A 20,280-nucleotide genomic window follows, 5' to 3' on the forward strand; every position below is an offset into this window, starting at 1 on the left:
TTACCTGCTGAATTCTTTTACTGAATCGCGATTTCGAAAACACGAATATCGCAGAGAAAAATATGAGCATTCACTGGCCACTATACTTGCCACTTGTGCAAACTCCATGTATTCTAAAATAGCATTGCCTGAAGTAGTCCATTATGAATCTATCCAACGCTATTTTACAAACCAGAGTCACTTGCTTAGTACTTCATCAACTACTGCAGCATGTTCAGCAACTCATAATTCTTCCGAGAGATACAGAGCATTAGTTATCCCAAGAGCAGGAAAAACACTACCAAGTAAATTATCGTCTTCCATCACTTTCAAGTTTTAACTTTAGGAACTATTCAAAACCTAAAGGTACTGCAAGCGACGGACTTCTAATTCATGTGCCAACCTTTTTTAAATATGGCCAGAAATGCATCCTGTTTGGACTATTTTTTTCAAATGTTGTGCATGTAATCAATTCGGTAGATATATTAAGGTACAACATTATCTGCGATAAGTTATAATCCTAGAGCCTATAGTGACCACCTATACAAGGACATTCTGGAGTGATTGGGGGCCCTTGGCTGGGGTTCATGATTGGGGGTCCGCCCCCTACCCCCACACCTTACCCCAGCTGGGAACATTTAAGGGATTTTGACGCCATTCTGGCTCTAAAACTACCTTAATTAAAAAAAACAGCAATTATGTAAGAAAAAATACTATGAAAAGTGAGAAATTCACAGATTATATAATTTAATTATCATTATGGCTCTATTAGGTATTTATTTAGTGAATTTGTTCCTTGAAACTACACTAAAATTTTCCTTAATTTATTGTCTGAGGGCAGTGTGACCTAGGGTGTCCCATGGAGTAAGGTGGGATTTATGATAGCAGAATAACACCACCTCTTGTAGGAGGCAAATCAGCTTGAATAACCCTGCCAACCTTCAATTGGACACTCTCAGAGTTTACACACCCTGTCCTCTCTTTTTGGATTTCTATTTTATTTAAATTTTTTATTATTTGACAACATGAATAAGTCCTTGATATTCAATATGGTGGTCACTGGTTAGATTCCTAATGACGACTGGCAATATTTTTCTTGTTTTGAACATAATTTGAAAACTGTATTTACCATGTGTTTCCTTTTAAATATTTGATGTAACCTTTTCGTGGGCAATTGCTCTTTGATTTAATTATGGGTATTTTTATGCACGCCTAAAATGAAAATATGAAATATTCCAACGTACCAGAATCTATACCTAAACTCTCATTGTGAAGTGCTGTCGATTGCGTATTTGTACTGGAACCACTGCTCTTGTTCAGTCAAGCAATCAAGTTTTTTGAGATATTATTAACATCTAAAAGTTTTTCTTTCAAGGTTCACGATGCCCCTTTGTCAAAGATTCTCGGACAAGTGCGATGGAACCCTGCAAGCAATTACTATTTTACAAGAAAAAAACCCATACACAAGAACTTCCTTCCCTTAAATCGGTGTTGAAAGGCAAAAATGATGACAATCTGAATGTGGAAAAAGCAGCTAAAGGCAAAGCAGCAGCGCTAATAGAGTAATCTAATAACCTAGAAAAATGGCATGATTTCACTATAGAATTCAATAGTGAGACTCCCCAACAAACCAACACCTAAATTTTGAAGAACAGTAAGAGGAACACTAAAAGCCGTCAATGACGTAGTGCAGCCTAATGAAATTTATAATGCTTAACCCGAGTGCTCCGAGATTTTTTCTCATTCACGAAAATCCACCAAAGAGATATTCCAGTCAGGTGGTGCAAATATGTAGCCCATACTCACATTCTTCTAGAACATCCATCTTGGCATGGTGTAAAACCTTGGGTATGAAGTCACTATTGCATGAGGCTTCCTGATGGTGTTTCGCAAGGTGGGATTGGTTCACATTCCCGTTGCAAAAACACCTATTATGTACATTCTGCTCTGGTTCAGAATGCCCTACCCCTCTGCCCCACAGTCATTTAAATTTAATTTGTACATACATCCCACTAATTGTTCACTTTATCTTTTGTCTTATTGAGGAGATATCTCAAGTATGATTGTAATAAGCAAGTCTGTATTTTCCTTTGGAGAAGACACTCAACACTTTTTTGTAAGCCAACCGTAATATGGTAACTTACACCACTCAAACTCCTTGCCATTCTCTCCCGTGTTTGTGATTCATGTGGTTTGTCCAGTCAATATTTTGTATTCAAGAATGATGCCTTAGGGTTGAAACGTGTCGTACCGATAAAGAATTCTGTGAAAATTTACTAAGGTTGTTTATCTTCATTCAGCATGCATTTTCACCAAGTGAAAGCCAAATATATCGATTTCAAAAACCTATTGACAGCTCGAGGCCAATGGTTATGCTATCATCGATCACCAGTGGAATTATAGTAATAAAATACATATATATTAAATTAAAGTTATCCAATAGTTCAGTTTGTACGGCATAAATGATCACTCGAATGTCACAGACATGGTGGATATGGCTTGAATTTATATTATTTTTAAATGATGGCTGTAAACAATTACAAATAAAAATTATCTGAATAAAATTTATCCATTCCAGCAATAAAAATTCATTAAAGAAAGCAACACAAGAATTCCTATAGCTACTCAACATGAAACACCTTTGGAAATTTAACAGCAAACAATTTGTGATGTTTTTTTATTTTAAGAAGAATGACAAAATGAAAATTTCCATAAAATGCAAACTACACTTCCAGCTACATGTGAGACAGGTATTCTATAACAATAAGCACCATCAATAGACTGGTACGAAATGATGAGTTACACATTAACATAAAATCAAACAAGTTGATAAAAATATAGAATTTACATTATCCATGTAGTTGTCGAGCAATGTCATTGAACAATAAAAGGAACTTTTATCATTGCATGTTTTAACTAGCTGATTCACATTCATACACATTATTGGTATTGAATATTACCAGCGTACTCGGCAGGATACGTCTATGACCTGTGCTTGAAGAAGAGTTAGTTCTTCATTGAGATTTGCTGCTCAAGTCATGCTTACTGAAAAAATAGGATGCTTAGATAACATAATTACGTATTTGAATTCCGACTTCACTGCAGATGTTTTCTCTTGAGTGAGCTATTGCACAATAATTCAATGAATGGATGGTCTCCATTAACAGAAAGAGTTCTTACCTTTATAACAGTAACAACTATCACAGTACACTGCTAACTTGTAGCAGAGATTACTTGGATGAAAAAACCCACTGAATATTGAAGAAGCATGATAAAACAACACAGTTTAAATTATTTTCCTAGACTTGTAGTCTGTTCCATACTTCTAAACCTTGGAATGATTCCAAAAACCATTTATGTTGTTAATTGATTTGTTTCCTAGAAAAGTGTGATTTGGAACGTTATGCAATCAAGTGGCAGTCTAAATGATTCTTACACAAAAATTTTGATTATTCATAACTTTCTTATTAGAAAGAACCTCCCTAACAATTAAGGCAATTATAGAAGTGAAATTCCAGGATCATCATTTAAGAGATGAGAAAAAAATAATTCCTATCCTAGAAGACCACAAGTATAAGTTTGGTTGTTCATCTTCTCATTATATTAAAAATAATATTTTATGGGACAAAAATTGATAACACAGAAGAGACCTTTTTCTAAAATAAATATTTACAAGGAGTAAGATTTCAAATAGCCATGGTTAATATCACGAAGAAATAAAACTGCCAAAAACTGAAATGAGAAATGTAAGGTATCACCCAGCAATAAAAAGATTGTGTAAATATTTTGACCAAAAGTGAAGAAATCAGAAAACTGATCAACAAATTGGTTATTAATTGCACATACCAAGATACTATTTTCATTTACTAACATGGTGACCTTACTTTGAAAATATTAACAGAATATGGAAAAGTTGAAAATAATTACTTGTCACACCTGACTTCGAGATACAACCAATTATCTGTAACTAATTATATGTGACAAAGTCAAATATGCATACCTATCACACATCGTTTATAACAAAATTGTTGGCACTAGGGAGTTTTTTTATTTTTAATACTTCTTAAGGCCATTTAACACTGCGGAAAAGCAAGTTGCTAAGATATAAGACACTGAGCAAATGAAAACCTTGAACTTGCATACTAATTAGAGGGTAGTTTTCTTTTTTACTAGGTTGTCACTCAAGAATTCATGCAAATTACTATGTTACAAATACAACATCTTTGTTCATGAGCTGTTCCAAGAATTTGTGATGCACAATAGCCTTAAGAACATATTTCATTTAAAAATTATGTAAATAATATTGGATAAATGGTATCCATCATTTGGGAACTTCTTGCTCATACTACTGTAAATAAAATACGGTTCAATCAGCACAAAAAAACGGAGGTAGAAAATAAAAAAATAAGATATTAAAACCTGTTTAGAATGGTATTTTTATGTGTGTGTATATATATACTGTACATAATCACATATATGTATTTTCCTATTTACATTTAACATACTTTGATCACAAAATAATTAATGTTTCTTCGACATATGTACACACTCTCTCTTTATGATACAATTTACACAGACAGGCAAGGGATGAGCTGGGAGGACAATCTCACAGATGGGGCAAGAGGGAGGGCTGTAAGCCATATTTACACTGATTAATCTCTTTGGTTTCACAAGGGAATAACTCCTGTCCTTCAAATCATCCCCCTCAGCAGTGATTCTCATGCCCTCAGCCTCGTAGAATATTTTTATAAGCTTCGAGTTCTAAAATATTTGTAGCACAATGCACAGCTGAATTACTCTCACTTTGGGACATACTGTTTTCTGGTAACAAACACATGAGAGCAGGGATGGAAAACTCTCCTGAGACACATAAATAACAAGCTCATGAATCAGAAGATCTAATCACATCACATATCTTTCCTTTCTATGTCCTCACACTATTTCATTCCTGTAAGTTTTTCACACTCTATGGTTGTTGTCTCAAATTAAAAATAAGGATGATCTTGCAAAGGCATTACAATCATTGAATCTTTCCCCAATATAATGTAAAAAGAACAAATATTTAAATTAAGATGTGTTATATAAAAAGATAACAATTTTCTGAAAAAGAGCAAAATTATCCCATTTTTTGTGACAGTACAATAAAATGTAAAAGTAGTTACACACATTGCAATAATATGGCTTCAAAAACACGGGTAGAACAAGAAATCTGTAGAAAATATAGTGAACACTTTGTAGGCAGTTTTTTTAGCATGCAATTTATCACAATTGATTGAAGAAGAGATTCAATGTGATACACAATACACCTTAATGGGTATTCTAAATTTTAAATTACTTTAAGTCTTTTTATTTGGATAAACAGAAGATTATATTACGGCTTCCTTTTAAAATAATTAAACTCATAAAAAGGGGACATTTGAAAAAACTGCACAAACATTCAACTTTCGGAAATATTAAATAAAAGCACATGAAAAAGCCACATAAAACCATGATTTTATACTTGTTTATCACTTGATTACACGAAGAAATCCTTTGGCATGAAGTATAAAAAAGTGACTGTGAGGTTTTTTGTTAGCTTTTTTCATCTTTTAATAAAAACACCAGTCAAAAACTCACGTTAACCTAACTGGGCATAACATAATGTGGAACTTAAAGTACAGTTATGCCATAATAGGTGGAAATCTTTCTACTTTCCAGAGGGATATGAATGTTCATAAAATTTGACTGATACATTAGCCTCATAAAAATGAGATATATTAACCTCATTAGCAATACTAAACATCACCTTACAGATATTAGAACTAAATCACAGGGAATAAGATGAAAAGACAGTATATATACGTATGTAATGGCATTACATAAAGAGAATTTCACAAAGCAAGAAGAGATCTTTGAAAATTGTTAGTCAAGCTTTTGAAACTCACCGAAATAATTACTAATGGTTCAAAGCCTCAACAAAAGCAGTTACATAGAGAAATCCAGCACTTATAATACACTGCATAAGAGTGTAAAAATGGATCACCACCACTGGGAGCATCTCGAAGAAGCCCCAGGATTCACTAGAACAACACTTTCTCTTGGCGCAAGTAGCCAACGAAAGTGAGTCAACCCCCTTCTCGGGCATCACAATTGTGGGCAGCTTTGACGAAAGAACACATGGTATTCAGTCACTCAGCATGTGCACAAAACTGACTGGGAACATTCCCCTACGGCCAGGATCTCCCTCCACCCGGCCTTCCATCCAATTGTCGTCCTCTGTCTGATCGTCAGTCACTATGATTACTTCACCCTCTCGGAAAGACAACTCGTCTTCGTTGTCTGCTTCACAGTCATAGAGAGCCCGGCATCGCCGCAAGACTGACGATGCAGCGTTCCTCGTGGACGCACCCTCGTTGTCTTGCACTGCGCTGCAGCTCGACTCGTCACGTGGGCCATTGGTCAGGACTCCACTGCTCTCCAAATTCTGCAGGGGACAAAAGAAATATGGCTGCCCACAACGAGCAACACAATTCACAGCAATGCGAAAAACACGTAAGCACGAACAGAAAAAAAATAATAAAAAATAAGATATTTAAATGAAAAAAATAAATTCCTCTCATAATTAATCAACGACTCCTATTTAATAAATGGTATTGCAGCAAAATGAGTGAGAGTAGAGTGAACATTTTCAACTGAAAGCATACCACAGACTTCAAATGATTAATAAACATTAATGAATTTCAACATAAATGAAAATTTGGCTACTCTAAAATAAAACTAAGTGATGGATTTCCCTGCTACTTCTAAACTTCATCATAAGCGTGAACCATAGGCATAAAAGTTAATGCAATCGTTGGTTTGAAGGGCCAGTCATAGTGAAATTATTTGACCAAGACGGAGTATCGGCATTGATGCAAGTGGTCACTTGCCTTCATCAGACTACCTAAACTGGGTTGCTTTTATTTTCTCCTTTACAAAAAAAAAAGCATTAATTTCTAAGCTTAACTTGCACTGTAAACTAATCCCTAGCCAGAGAAACATTTTTTAATGCCCCGCTAATTAGCAACTATGAACACAGCCAAATAAAGATCAAAATGAATTTCAAGGCAAAAACAAATAGAATGCTGGGACCAGCAATTACCAATTACTTTAAGGCCCATTAAATACAAAATAAAATATCACTGGCAAGGGTCATACAGAGATTGTTTGAAAAGAAATTATGCAAGATTATTTCTTATGAGTGAAAATTAAACTTTACATAAGAATGAATGCAATGACAAGTATTCGTAACCAAAAATGGTAATATGAAAAGCAGAAGCAAGAAATCACCTCAATTGATTTCAGTCCAACTGAAAATTCTCAGATAATATAAATGGAGTCATGATTTTGGACGCATTCTAATAAATACTTCAAACGAGGCTTTGGGGAGGATTAGGTACAGGTATATTTCATTCTGTAGACCTCGAGAACACAGCCTATGATGAAGGTTGTTCGCAGATAAGAAAAGACTTTTAAGCTAAGTTAAAAAAATGAATATACAAAAAATGAATTCTTTAACACATTCAATGCGGATGATATTTTCACCGAAACCTCCAGTGACGGATGGGTGATTTTCCTTCATAACGGTGGTCTTGGAAGTAATACAACAGAATTTGCAATTTTTTTTGTTTCTATTTCAAGCAATTTGTAAAAAACCCTAATGACATACATGTATGCCACCCGTCACCAGTAATTGACAATTCATGCAACCCGCATTACACACATGCAATTTTCCTTGTATGAAGAAGTGAACTTTTCTTATTTCCGTTTATAATACTTCTTCTACCGTTGATTCCATAGGTTAATGACGAAAATATCTTGGAATTAGTCTTTACGTGTATTTTTTTGTTTCAACGGCCGTAGATTTAATTTTTTCAAGTCACAGAAGTAGAACACACAATGAACGGCAAGAAAAATATAAATTTATGGGATAAACATTTTTTTAAATCTATGTTACCTCAGAGTTATTGCAAAATTGAAACATTTCAATAAAAATTCTCACAGATGTTTATGATATATTTGAAAGCAAGGCCTTAGACAGAGCCCTGGTTGACCTTCACATTCTGGGCAAATCGTAGTCACTGTCCTACGGATGCCATCACGGTTAGCGGAGAAATGAAGAGCCTGCATCATTCCTAAAAACCTATCACGGCACATTTTCTCCCGAATATCGCTACTCGCACTAATTCTAACCTCCAATCGTTAGAAATCGTGTTAACCCTAATTGCGCCCATGTGTGGAAGTTTCCAGTTCTCCCTGTCCAACGGCTTCCAATCCATTATGCCCTTAGTGAAGGCCCTTGGTGAAGGATTTTGGAGGAAAATGCTTTCTGCATTTTTCTCCGTCTATGAGAGGATTATTTCAAAGAAAATATCATTTGCAAGTTGAAATAATCTCTGCGAGTGCCGCTGGTAGGGAGGGACTCCAACCTTGAGCCTTAATAATTATCCAGCAAAATAGTACAATTTGTGTAATGGAGTGTTGCATATGTGATTAATACCTTAGTTTTTAGGAAAATTAAGACTGTATCTGTACCTAACACTAGAATGTATAAATGACCTACAAAATGAAAACACCATAATGATCAGAGGACAAGTAATTGATGTGGAGCAATGACTGAGAAAATATGCCGTAAAATTAGGAAAAAAACCCAAATTATGTAAAAAAACGTAATTTGCAATAATTATTTTAAAATTATAAATAAAGTATAAAATACGACCTTATGGACCGCATGAAAACATTTTGGAATAAAATAGTAAGTTTTTAGACGGGAATACACGTTATTAACAAAAACTAAGTCTTATAATAATTTTTGTGGTTGCACATAAGATATGAATAAATTAAAAAATAAGATAAAAATACTATTTCAAGGGAATAAATAATGTTTAAATGCCGTAATGCTTAAAATACCTCTGAGTCTATTCTTTTCCGCAATTTCGTTTACAAAGCTAAGGAAACAAATAAACGAGTAAAAAAATACAGACCAATACTGTAGATAATGTAATGCAGTGTTGCATAAGCCATTAATATGTTATTTTTTTATGAAAAGGAAGAAAATCTGCAACTAACCCAACACGTATGAATAACTCAGAAAATGAAATAAAATCGAAATGAATAGAGGATTGGTAATTGACCTAGGGAAACGAATAAGAAAATATGACGTAAAAGTAGGAAAAAGACCCAAAAAAAATCACTCAGGATAAACGTAATTTGCATTAATAAAAAATGTTCCTTGAAAAAGAAATTCAAATATAACATTAACTGAAGCACCGCAATAAGATCATTTTTTTATTATGTATTGAGTATGAAACGGGGATAAATATCTTTAATAAAAAAGTTAGTCTAATCATAATTTTTGTGATAGCACATAAAATATGAATAAATTAAAAATGAAGGTAAAAAAACAAATAAAAAAAATAATCCATATGTAAGACATGATTATGATATTTACGATAAGAATGATGAAAAAAAGACGAAGGAAATGAAAAGAAAAATCTCAACCTGCCAAATTGTTCCAGAAATAGCACTAAAGTAAACAAAAAAACACTAAAAATGAAGGAACTCGTAGAACTAGAAACGGACACTTCCGCAATGGTGTAAGGTCACTCCCGAACTGCGGGAGGGTGAAAAAGTAACGCTAGGCGCGCTCGGAGCACCCTAGTGACCAGCGGAAAAACGAACTCCCGAAGACATACATTTATGTCATCCGCCTGAGTGGAAAAGCCCTCATGACATATATATATGTCATCCGCACTGAATGTGTTAATGAGCATAAATTTAACAATTTTAAAAAAAATACTGTGGGTAAAAACATAAAATAAACTTTGAAATTATTCAAAATAATATAAATAAATCAAAAACAACAAGACAGTTGAAATAAAAAAGCTGTATGAATCTGAAACCTTGGCCACTATGAAGATCTCAGAAAGCACAAGATTCTGAGCAATATCAAAGCATGATATCCGATGATTTGGGAAAGAGAATTTTTTGGATTTTAGGAAATCCATTATTAAAACAATTTTTTAATTTAGAAAAAATTAAAACATAAACAATGTTCTTTGAAAGTCCAGAGAAATTTATAGTATGTATTATAAGAAGAACAATTGACATTTATAATCACTTTACCTCTAATATGATGAATTTCATTAATCCAAAATACTCTAAAAAGTGAAGACAAAAACAACTAGAAAAGCAAAATTAAAGCAAATCATGCGATATGTGAACCTACAAGTATTCTCACATGAATTTACCGCTACAAACACTAAACAGAATTGCAGCAAATAAATGCAGTTAATGTGCACAGCATCACATACACAAAGAGACTATCTCAATGAGCATTATGCAATTTGACTTCACATAAGAACAATGACATCATCATTGCCAAGAAATGAATTGTACTTCATTTGCAAGCAGAAAAAGTGCATGGAAGCATATAAACAAAACTATGATCTAAGAACTCAAAAACATATCATATCCTATGAGCTGATGAGAACATCTCCACTCATATTCAACAATAAAATAATGGATTGATGTAGACACTGAGCACCACAAGTTTAACTCCCACAGAAAACCATACCTCATGTTATAACACTATACTTTGAATTAAATTCAAAATCAAAAGAAAGTAAATGATAATAAAATGTAAAGAAAAGATGAATTATTTGAATAGCTGGAAAATCCTATGTTTAACATATTTAATGCTCACTTTTACCATACTCCAATGGTAGCCACGTCTAACCTTGCCATACCTGCTTCCCTCCAACTAGGACCATTATGGGTAAAATATGAGGACTTAGTTCTCTATGCTGGCATGTTATTACCAAATATTTTTTTAATTTTAAAATATATACGCTCAGTGAAATATTCCTGTTTCTAGGCATTGAACAGTAAATACGATGCTGGATGGTGATAGGCATTCTTTGCAAAAATCATTTCACGACCACAAGGGGGAGAATTCTATAATATAATGGATCTGAAGTTCAGTTTAAGAAAAATAGTACAAATAATGCCTTCATTCTGATGGAAATTTACTGCTTCACTGAACATGGCACTGCCTTTTCAAAATTTCAAAAAGAATAATTTAACTCACTGGTGTAATTAGTTCACCTAGTATTTGGAAACAGAAGGCATTAAGAAAGTCTCATTACAAGGTTAATTAAATACTTTGAAAATATGGTAAGATGCACAGAAAAAGACCTTATGTACTGTAACATATTTCAGGGATGAAAATCATTATAGCAAAAAATAGCATTTCATGAAGTATCCTGCATTTCAGGAAAGCTGCAATATCAGCATTTCACTACGTTATGGGGATCCACATCACTTAATTGGAAAGTTAAAAGAATGAACCAATCAATTACACACTACAAAACATGAGAAATTGTAGAAAATATATAAATATTTATGAGAATTATTCACTATAACTTTTGGTAGCACAGGTGAAACCACTATCAATTATTATTACAAAGGAGTATTGATCATTTGAAAACTATACAAATCCTATGGAGGCATTCAGTTTTTGGCCACGTGACAGAGCTTAGGCAGTAGAGCTACACATTAAACCATGCAGAAACAAACCTGATTTCTACAAAATAAATACTTCCTTTCACCACACAGCATTACCACCCATTTTGAGAGCCAGAAGTATTAACACTTAACATATCCATAAAAATCCAAGTCAAGTTACTTAAAGAGCTAATCAAAAAGGAAAAAATACCAAAGTTTTGACACGTAAAAGAGAAAACTAGCATAACATGCAGGTTTTCAGTTGCACATATATATAGGGTAATACGTATATCTACAGTGATTGGATAAGTAGCACGGCAACAATTAATTGCACTGGATTGGATACCATAGTAGTGTTTTATGGCCTACACATGGCTGTGGTTACCAATTGAAGTTAAGATGAAAAAAGTAGAGAAGAAGAATGAAAGGGGCAGAGGGTGAGCAGGGTACAGGGTTCAGAGTCCAATGCTGGAATGGACAGTTTGGAGTGATTGATAGTGAGAGGTCTCTAACCATTATGTAAAACACAATAATGTTTATGCAGAGTGAAACAACCCCAAAACTGCATGGAAAGAGGGAATATTCTGCCTTATTGGGTGAACTATCATTCTTTCTTGGGAAGAATAATTAAATTAAATAAAACATCATGGTAAACAGTCTACAGGTATAGGGACGGGTATATGCAATTATACTTGATACAGCTTCTTAAAATCAGAGGCCTCATGAGGCATGATTACTCATTCATTAGTTCCTTTGCAACTAGTATCACACCTATTTTAAGCTTGCAACACAAATGCATATTCACCATCAGATACACTTTCTTTAAGGGTCAGAATTATAATAGCCTTAATGCAGTGATTTCCCAAAAATAAATGCATAATCCTTATGGGTAAATACCAAAAGGAGTGAAATTTTTTTAAATCATTACAAAAATTAACTGAACTAGTTTATAATCAAACTAGTACACAAAAAGTTGCGTTAAGGTTATAATAGCTGAAAATAAAGACCACTATAGCTCAGATCATTCTCAGAAATGCCAAAGTAAAATGAGGGAATTCCAGGAAAATCATCAGGATGCATGCTGCTCATAACATGAATGCTCATGGAGAGAATAGTACATGAATATATTATGAATGCATTAACACATGCCAGACTCGCACACCACAGAGAAACCACACGCAAGACCAGAATTAAAGACATACAAACCAAATTCATATTAAAACATTCACACAAGGTCTCACAAACAATCATACCAAGGTCAGCTGAAGGTCACCTTCTTCAGCATAACTCTCAAGCCTTGCTCGGTCTTTTTTCTGTAACATGAAGATGGGAGCACAGGAAAGATGACTTTAGATGTCAAGATGGCAGTGAAATTATTATCTTTCCTTACAATGATACAATTTGATCAACAAAAAAACTATGCCATGATGCATGCGAAAGAAATTAAGGTGAAACGACAAGATTCTTAAAAGTATGTAGATGATTTAGCAGAAATAAAAATGAATGCAGAAATTTATAGCAGCCATCCTATTACTTAATTTATTGGCATAAAAACATAGTGAACCATGAATACTTGTATGTATAGTGTTTAAGGTTAGCAAAAGATTTTGAAAGAGACAATTTCAGTTTCAAGGTTTAAAAATTAAATAATTGAAGCACTGAAGGGGGAACGATGCATCCCAGCTGATGGCCAATGTGCTGAGCCTAACTACCCGCATAAAATTAGTTATTATGTGAGTTTACTGTGTGATTCTCAACTAATTAAGATGATGACAACCCCTTGAGCTTCCTGAGTAAAGCTAACAAATAAAAAAAATACTAATGGGAAAAAATAATCAGATACATGTATACAATTTCAGAATTTTCTCTGAATAGCCATACTTAACTCAAGAATAAATTCTTAAATAAAGTTTAAAAACAGACAGTATGTCAGACAGATTCAGGGATGATTTGCTAAACTAACGGAACTTCCTATGATTCTTCAATTGCCAAAGAAGATACATATGTACCAATTTTACACAAATTTGCATTGATATGAATCTTTACACTAATTTTCAGTAGAATCATTAATATCAATAAATCAAGTTAAAATTGATGCTGTTTAAAGTCAATTGAAGAAAAAAATTGGTACTGTTTGAATTCAATGCAATGCTGAAAAGTTTCTAGGCTTCCTGGTCTGACACATGACCAAGAATAGAAAGCAGACAGTGGTGTCTACACAATTAAGAAGTCATCAGATATATGAATATATGTACATACATGTTTATATTACACAAGATTAAAGAAGCAACAAGATTTTGAGATTCCCTACAGATGTACAGGGCCAGTCACAAAATTTAAAATGTTATTGATGCTGATTATAAGGAAAATCTGAAGTGAACCTCACCTATGAATATGTATCTCAATACACATAAGCAATCATTTATGAATAGGATGAATTTGTGGAAGTGAACACACTGAAAATGCTTATATGGAATGAGAAAAAAACTTAAAATGCAAACGGTAAACATAAATGGAAAGAATTAATTAGTAAATATCAAAGAAAATGTACACATCAGTTTGATGAGGCTTCACATTTTTAAGAACAGTGCTGAGTGCAAGTGCTTCAAACCTACGCAAATTTATTATAGGAGCTAAGACAAAAGTGCGAATTACACTAATTTATTAGGTGACCCATGACTAATAGTATAAGATAAATGTGATTCCCTGCAAGCTTAATTCTAAATTAAGCTTTGTACTCCCAAAGCAGTGCTAAGCTCCACTAACCAATCATGGCAGGTATGAAAATTCAACTTTATGTGGCTTTCACAGAATGACTCTCCGAAGTTTGGTTGAAAGGCATAAAAACATACCCCCTTTGATGGTTTCATCATTAAAAGCAAACTTATTAAAATTTATAGCCACTTGATAGTGGGTATGGAGATAAATTACTTAAAGTTTCCTTTCAGAGTTAAAATAAAATAGTTTTCCGTATGAAAAAACAAATATGTACCACTTTTTGCTCGTTTCGGTACCTTCATTATATTTTTCTTTGATATAAGGTTTAAATTTGGTGGTGGCACTTTTGTTTCTATAGAAGTATTTTTTTCTTGCAAGCATGCTTTCTTCCATCACGAAGTCTCTCATGACAATGAGAAGACATGTTGCTAAAACAAAGGTGGCTGCTTTTTTGAAAATGGAGTAGCAATCTTTATATTATCCACATTAAAAAATAACTTACATAAAATGTTTGTCATCACATCTGCCATACATAACTAGCCTCAAAATTCCTCATTGTATTCAGGTACCTCATATGAAGAGCTGCTGCTTAACAAATTAATTTTGATTCAACTAGACACTTAAAAATACCTTCGCAAAAAAGGATTAACCTTGAGCAGTAGAAATGATCTCCTATATCTGAGTAAAAATGAAAATGGTGAGGGAAGTTCTAACTTCTACACACTCAGTACCACCAAATTTTCAGCAAAATCTTTATTTTATATTTTACTCCTAGTGTACGTAAATAGGTATGTTATGATAACTGCAGATACCATTGTTGTCATTCAGACTGCCATAAACACTAGAATTCTGTCCATACTCCAGAAATGTGAGATGCCTGAGAAATAAGCTCTCCATATCTCAATATATGTTATAATGTATTTCAACTACAGGGAGTAGGTTGAATTCCAAAATAAACTTCTGCATCAATTAGTATTATCTTAAGCTGGCATAAAAAAATTATACAAATTTCAATGAGAAAATAAAATTTGGTGCACTAAAATGAGTGAAAATGGTTGCATTACATGCATTGCATCTGCATGCTGTACTTATGATTACCTCGAGTCACTTACACAGCTTAAAGTAAAAAGTCCTCGATAACTTCACTTCAGCAAAAAAATCTACAAAAGTTGGCTGAGAAATTGAAATTCATGAATCTATAGAGAAAAAGACAAATTATAACTTCTGGGGAAAATAATTGACTGCAGCAGGATGAAAAAAACGCAGTTGTTTGCAGAATACTTGAAGAGTGTAACTTTGTAATAAAATTAATATTTATGATCCTTAAATGCAATTAAATATAAATAAACATACAGCAGATCAATAAGAACCATCTTTCGTCCAAGGCAACTAACAAAACTCCCAAAGAAGTTCATGCAGTGCATTACATCTTTATATATAATCATGCATTAGTAGGCCAATAGTGCAAATAAAATGGAATTAGTTGTTAAAATACTAATAAGAATGCTAATACGCCACGTTATACCAAAGCTACCATAGTAATGAACTGATTAGCTAAGAGATTAGATTAAAATTGGAACTACTTTTATCAAACCAGTTAAGGTAAGAGAATAAAATTGGAGATATAATTAGTGCAAAATTTTGAACAACTTGCCATGCTTCCTTCACTAACCTCATTAACCTGATGTACTTGATTAAATGTGTAAAAGTAAAAAAAGAGAAGCAGCGCATTAAATAAAAACAATTGCATGCACTGCCCCTAAACTAGCCTCCTGGCCATTACAACACAAAAAGAGAGTTTTGATAATAAATCCATGAAAGGTAAAACTAGGCACTCGATGTAAAATGATTTCCCTTGGTATCAAGCCTGAAAAAATAAAAATTGGCTATGCGTTAGGCATCTCATCTAACCATATTAACCCATAGAGACATACCTTCCTAGGAGGAGGAACAGGGTTTGAGGGATTCCCTCTCACTACACCCGAGACATCCAAATCTGAAGAGACAGAGGAAATGCTCTCGTTGGACCGGCCATTGGCGAGCGCTGTTTGAGACATCCTCATTCCGGGAGGGCTGTTAGTGAGGGGAGGGGCGGGCGGAGGGGGCCCTCTCGGCCTCTGCACCCCACCCGCCATTGGCCTCTCCAATGACGGAGATGCACTCCCGCTAGGTGAGGCAGGGCATGCAGTTGGCTTGAGCACAGGATGCTCCCCAGGTGGCAATACCAATTTTGCCCCAGCTACAATTCAGAAATAAGTGATTTACAAGCTAGATAATCAAACATATAGGCCGTTTTACACAGGGTACGGAATTGCGCAGGTTAGAGCTGCATTGGATAAAATTGCATGGAATTGCACCAATGCATGAACGAAATTAGAACAGGGGCTATTTTGCCGTCTTGCATCCATGCATTCTTGCATGTGTTCTAGCAATTCACCGCTTTACACGACGCAATTTTGATTGTGCCTTCGCACGCACGTCAGATTGCGCAATTCCGTGTACCAAGTAAAACGGCCTTAACACACCGTTCTCAGGGTCAATAAATTAAATAGCCAATGATAAACTTGTAGGTAAATACACACCCACACTTTAATTATTGCTAATTTATTGCATTTGTTACACTAAAAGAGAGCACAAATTGAAACTCTGCTATTCAAACCATCATTAAGATAAAGATGAATGCTAAGCAGCTAAATTCTTCCCAGATATGCCACCTTCACAAGTTTCAAACAGAAGAAATTTCAAAAATTATCCTTTAAAAATAACATAATGCTGTAAAAATTGCTTCATAAATGATTAAACATCATTCATATTTTACTTCAATTTTGAAGTAAAACAATATATGAATGATGATTCATGAATCAGATCCATGAATGAATAACAACAACTATTGAGCTATAGGCTTCAATTTAAGTCATATGTAGTGTAAGTCACTATGTATCTTCATGCATGTGATTTTATTGTAAAAAATATGAACTTCTAGTGTTTATCTAACGATCCAATTGCGTCTTTCAGTTCTTTGAAAATCAGTACGGCACAGAAGTTAAACTAAAAGCCTCAGATAAAACAATATACATATCACTCATTGCACTATCAGTCACAAAAGCACGACAAAACTTGAGAGAAGACAACTTGGCTTGACCATAATTACACCTTATTATGTACTTACATCATAGATAACATAGTAGATCATAACATCATATGGTATAATCATAACATGATAGAAAGAATCGAAAGATAAAAGCCTTTACCCAAATTATAAAAGGCAAGAACCCTGAGGGAGCGTCACCATTATTGTCAACTTTTTCACATAAAGACGTTGCAAGACTTCTAACTTAATGCCAAGTTGTAGTGTATTCCTTGTCAGGCTGCATAGGATCTTTTATTCTGTAAATTTAACTGTGAAACAGGACATGAAAACTTAGAATGGGTACAATGAAAAACTAATTTTAAAAAGGTACAGAACTTAGCCAAAAGGTTCACTAACCGATTAAGTACTTAATGATGTACAGCAGACTCCCGATGTGGTTTATCGGGGTTGCCGATTATCCGTGCATGATTTTCACTCTCGCTCAATTGTTTCCACGATCTTTATTAAAAAATAAAATCTGACAAAATAATCGGAATTACTGCTTTAATGCTAGGATAAACGGGGCTTATTATTTCAGTTAGAATCCCCTTCGTAAAACGGAAGCGATCGCACACTAGCTGCATTCACGGGAGTACCGTGTTTCTGTTTTCAAGCTTTGCAGTGAATGACCGCGCTCCGTGATCACGGATACACGTCCTGCAGCAGCTGCAACCCGGGCAGCATGTGCAATACGCGAATACGTGGCATGGTGCCTGACAGTGTAGTTTCCGACGTCGAGCAGTGGTTTTGAACCGTTCGTGCAAACAACTTTTCTATATCCGTGATCACAAAGCCACGGATGTGTGGTTTTCAAAACCAGGCCTTACATTGAGCATTGATAGTACGAGTACAACTATGTTATCGCCACTAAAAAGATCGTGAACTAGCGAAGAAAGCTCTCATTGAGTCTGGGAAGCATTCTAAAATAATAGAATAACTGCATAACTAAAGTGAAAGTTTGGGTTATCTGTATTTTCTGATTATTCGTGCTGTCCCTCCCCATCATTAGCCCGGATAATTGGGAGTGTAGTGTAATAGCAAAAGCCTTGATCAACCTGTTCTTAAAATTTTGACAATATTCATTTATAAAAGTTTTATATCCGGGATTTTTCACTCAGAAACAAACTAAACAGGTAGCAGAATACAATCCTGACTGAGGCATAGGGCACACTGGGTGCCGTAATCACAGTGCATTGCGGAAATTTCGAGAGCGTAAATGTGGAATAGTGATAATATGAGCAGCGTAAATCATGGAATAGGTGTACAGCTAAGGCAGTAGGGTAGAGTACTGGCCTTCCACATCCTATTCTCATGTATCACAATCAATTCCATCCTTAATTTTATGGTAAGTTAATGATTCTAAATGTGAAGTACTAAGTTTTAGGATGAGATGCTAAAATATGACATGCCTTTAAATCAGGTCGAAACTGAAGGCTAATACCAATGATAGGTTTCTACCCTCTTTCCCCATCCACAGAATGATGATAGATGCTCAACAACACTACCTCTTGATTGCAAAATAATTTCACCGGGCCTAAATAAAAACAATGAGATATAATGGAAGCATTACAATTAGATTCATATTAACACTTCCACTCACCAAGGTGCATTCCCGCTGGGATAGAGCTACGAGTGGTAGGCTGCGAGGAACCAATCCCCCCAGGAACGGCAGCAGAGTCGCTGGAGGGGGAACGTTTGTGCGCCGTGGTGTTCACCTGGCTGCGACCACCCACACCCGAGGGCGACTGCTGTTGCTGGTGATGCAGGTGTGAGTGGTGGAGCATGTGGGAGTGGATGTGGTGCCCATGGTGATGGTGCCCGTGGTGGAGGAGAAGCGTGGATGTGGAGGGCGATGGCGCCACGGGGTCCGACGTGGTGCGGCTGTGACTATGGCCCGCAGAGGGGAGCGTGGCATATGGGTGGGCTGCGGTGAGGGTTGACGACGAAGAGGAGGAGGACGAGGGGGAAGGGGACGAGGAGGGGGCGCAACCGACTGCCAACTGCGAGGCTGCCGAAGACGATGAGGGGGAGGGTGACGCCGAAGGGGAGGGGACCGAGGGTGGCGGTGGGGCAGCTCGCTTCTTCAAACTCCCGTGGACATTTGATGTTGACACTGAAGAGAAAAAATTATCTTAATTAATACGCTAATATCAGTAAAAGTATGCTTCAACAATAGTCAAACATAGTGGAACCATAGTTGAACAACCTTCAGTTGTACATACTACTCACTCAGTTGAACGAATGAAGTGGGTTTTCTCAGGGTAAATACATGCATTTCTATGGGAAATCACTCTCGAGTGTACAAAATACAGTTTTACAACTTTCCTTGTTTCATCATGCAAAAAATCTAACCACACTAATCTAGTTATATGTAAATCAATCTTAGTAGTACGATGCAGCTAATCTCCCTACATATATTTTGAACATCCCGTGTAGCAGGCCTTCAGTGAACCTTCTCAAGTCCCACTTTAAGCCTACTGTCTTCAATCAATCACTGTTTTTAAACCAATAATTTTATTTAACCAAACAATAATATTATTTGATTAAGGTTAACATTTGCCACTTTAGGGTAGAACATAATATGTTTTACCAAAAAGCACAATAGTAGGTTTATTTTCTGCATTAATGCCAAGGAAGCATGCAAACAGTATCTTATACTTCATTAATGATTTAAATAAAAAAATATCTATCAGTATTTTTCAAAAGTGCAAAATAAGTAGTGTCGTAGACTACAGTAATTATTTTTTCAAAATACTTTTTTGTTTTTATTGACTAGATTTATTAAAAAAAAACTCCAGTTACTATCTTCAAATGGAATGGTTTAGAATGTTTTTAGAGTTTTTCCCAAAATTATGGTGAATAGGCTTCCAAAAGTAAGACCTCTCAATCGTATGATGCTCTCATTTGCACTACGTTTTTTCCCTGGATCT

The 20,280-nt window shown here is 35.0% G+C and overlaps 1 protein-coding gene across 1 annotated transcript in view; it reads right to left on the reverse strand.

Annotated features, from left to right (window-relative positions):
- Positions 1-4,396: 4,396 nt before the first annotated feature.
- Positions 4,397-20,280, reverse strand: part of LOC124153688 (arfGAP with SH3 domain, ANK repeat and PH domain-containing protein) — a 131,643-nt gene continuing 115,759 nt past the window's right edge. The window contains exons 18-21 of the mRNA XM_046526998.1: positions 18,951-19,463; positions 16,155-16,459; positions 12,756-12,815; positions 4,397-6,466 (exon numbers count right to left, since the gene is read on the reverse strand). Coding sequence (XP_046382954.1) covers positions 6,143-6,466; positions 12,756-12,815; positions 16,155-16,459; positions 18,951-19,463 — 1,202 coding nt within the window. The 3' untranslated portion in view covers positions 4,397-6,142. The remainder of the gene's footprint in view (positions 6,467-12,755; positions 12,816-16,154; positions 16,460-18,950; positions 19,464-20,280) is intronic.

Source organism: Ischnura elegans, chromosome 2, assembly GCF_921293095.1.
Source record: "Ischnura elegans chromosome 2, ioIscEleg1.1, whole genome shotgun sequence".
NCBI lineage: Eukaryota > Metazoa > Arthropoda > Insecta > Odonata > Coenagrionidae > Ischnura > Ischnura elegans.